Consider the following 2620-nt stretch of genomic DNA (forward strand, 5'->3'; position numbering starts at 1 on the left):
GGAAACGTCAGAAGGCAATTAATCCCCGAAGCCATGTATCGACATAATATACAAGTATTTCCATGGGAGTGGAAAAAAAACTTACAAGTATCAACACAGCTTATGATTACTAATATCAATGTTATTTTTCGTAGAACTCACTTGATTTCCCAACCCCCAACATGACAGAGGAAAATATCGCAAAATGTATCAGTTACAAATTTACTTTAATTTTTGGTACTATAATGCCGTTATCATGCACCGTGTAGTGGGTAAGGAATACAGCTAGTGCAGAAGTACACAGATTACAATAATAATAATAGTAGTAGTAGTACAATTATAATTAATAATATTAGAGTCATTGTAATGTATAGTACAAGAATTTATACATACATACATACATACATACATACACAACAGACATGTACAGACAGAAAGACGCACACACGCACGCACGCACGCACGCATGCACGCTCGCTTGCACGACACGACACGACACGACACGACACAGCACAGCACAGTACAAGAACACAACACAACACAACACAACACAACACAGCACAACACAGCACAGCACAACACAACACAACACATACACAACACAACACAACACAACACAGCACAACACAACACAACACAACACAACACAACACAACGTATTGTCACCCTGACTGCCTAATGAATATATATATATAACACGACCTAAATTCGTATATGCTATTTATGGAACCATTCTCATTTTGATGTCAAATTCAAAATGTCTACAAAGAATTCATCACGTTACTGTTTTTGATTGATAATCAGTCAAGAAAAAATGTCAGAACTGAGAAATGGTGAATTGACAGTAAAAGTGTTTAGTATTGTCTGCATACCAGTACAGTTCTCTAGAATTAGACATATGTTTTGATTGGCGCTGACGTTGTCATGGTAATTTTCCTTGTGTTGGCAGCACTACCTGAAGTCTGTGAAGGTTTCGTCTTTTGACACGTGATAGCTTGAATGAAAGCATTACGGCCAGATTTACTGAGAACATTATAGAGCAGAGGATTGACGGACGAATTTATAACCAGCAACCATCTGGCAAAGTCGTACATGCAAGTTGCGAAAATCCCTCCGATCTGTTTTCCGGTGATGATCCATATACTTTGATGAATAAACTTGTAGACGGATGGTAATAAACAGATGAAGAAGACGACAGAAATAACTCCACACGTGATACTCATTTGCTTTTCATCAGATTTTCGGCAAACCCCTTGAACTTTCATGACCTTCACAAACTTGCTGAAACTTCTCGCCGTCAGCAGGTACATGACGGATATTGTAACTATGGCAACGGGGAAAACGATAACGAAGAGGAGAACAGAAGTGATTGTCATCTTTGTTCGAAGGTCGGGATCAGTAAGGACACATTGTAGTATTCGGGGGATGCTGAATACCACTCCAAAAACCCAGGTAAACGAGATTAGAGCTCTAACACGGCCTTTAGTCAGAATATTACGCCATCTCAGAGGGTAGCAAATCCCTATGTATCGCTCCGTACTTATGATCGTCACAGTTATCAACGATGTGAAAAGGAGAATGTTGTGGAAGATGGCCATATAACATACGTACGCTTTACTACCGAGCAACGTTCCCATTTCGCCCAGACGGAAAGCGTAGTACGGCAGAAGCGAGAGGAGAAGCAGCATATCAGCGACGGCCAAGTTTACAAGATAAGCGTTTGCAAGAGTACGCATCGACGGTGTTCTACATATAACGTAAATGAAGATAGTATTGCAGATAAGTCCGAGGGAAGCAATAACCGTTGCGCCGATGTAGTATACTTCGTCCGTCAACAGACAGAGATCTTCGGATTGCCCAACAGGCGTATTCTTCGCCGGAATACCAAAACCGTCTACGACAGTTACGTTTTCGCCAAAAGTATCTGTCAGGTTCTGTGAAGTCTGCATATTCACGATGAACGCGTCTGTTGTGGAAACGTTCATCTTGCCTCAAACTGCCTGGTTGTCTGTTAACTAGCAGTATGACAGTGTGACGACTTTATTTATAATGTAGTTACTGTAACACGTGATGTCAATTGAATCAATTACCTTCAAACGTTCAGCAATCTCCCAATCTCCGAGTACTCATTAACGTCCACAATAGGTGGTACATGCCTAACATAAACTAGCCTCTGTCAAATGTGATTGGTCAACTGAACCATGCATTACGAATGTCGAATTTCCGGTGAACATTCGTTTCACCGCATTCGTTCTACATTAGAATTGAAATATTGCATTAGACACCAAAACTACACTAAAATAAGCCCCGCCGACATTACCCACAAGACGCTGGCTAGCTAGAAAGAAAAGAGTAAATTACTAATCTGTAGTCTGTTGCTTTTGCTTTGCAATTTTTTGACATGATTGCTGGTTTGAAAAGTTGAAAAACTGTTTTTGTATACCCGGCCGACAGCTATTCTAAATCCCCGCCAAGACTATTTTACATATATATGAACTGTGAATAGGTCTTCCATATATAGGACGACATGCTGGGTTAACATATTTCAGGTTTGCAACTGTATTTGAGTGTATTCACTCAGAAGGAGGTCGCGTAGACGGCTAATAGTATTATTTAGCCCCGGCGTTTCTATCAACAGTTT

General features: G+C 40.3%; 1 protein-coding gene across 1 annotated transcript; it reads right to left on the reverse strand.

Moving 5' to 3' along the window:
- Nucleotides 1-869: 869 nt before the first annotated feature.
- LOC144453304 (neuromedin-U receptor 1-like) lies at nt 870-1964 on the reverse strand. The gene has a single exon (XM_078144558.1). The coding sequence runs from the start codon at nt 1962-1964 to the stop codon at nt 870-872; it is 1095 nt and encodes a 364-aa protein (XP_078000684.1).
- Between the last annotated feature and the right edge of the window lie 656 nt (nt 1965-2620).

Source organism: Glandiceps talaboti, unplaced genomic scaffold (assembly GCF_964340395.1).
Source record: "Glandiceps talaboti unplaced genomic scaffold, keGlaTala1.1 scaffold_59, whole genome shotgun sequence".
Taxonomy (NCBI): domain Eukaryota; kingdom Metazoa; phylum Hemichordata; class Enteropneusta; family Spengelidae; genus Glandiceps; species Glandiceps talaboti.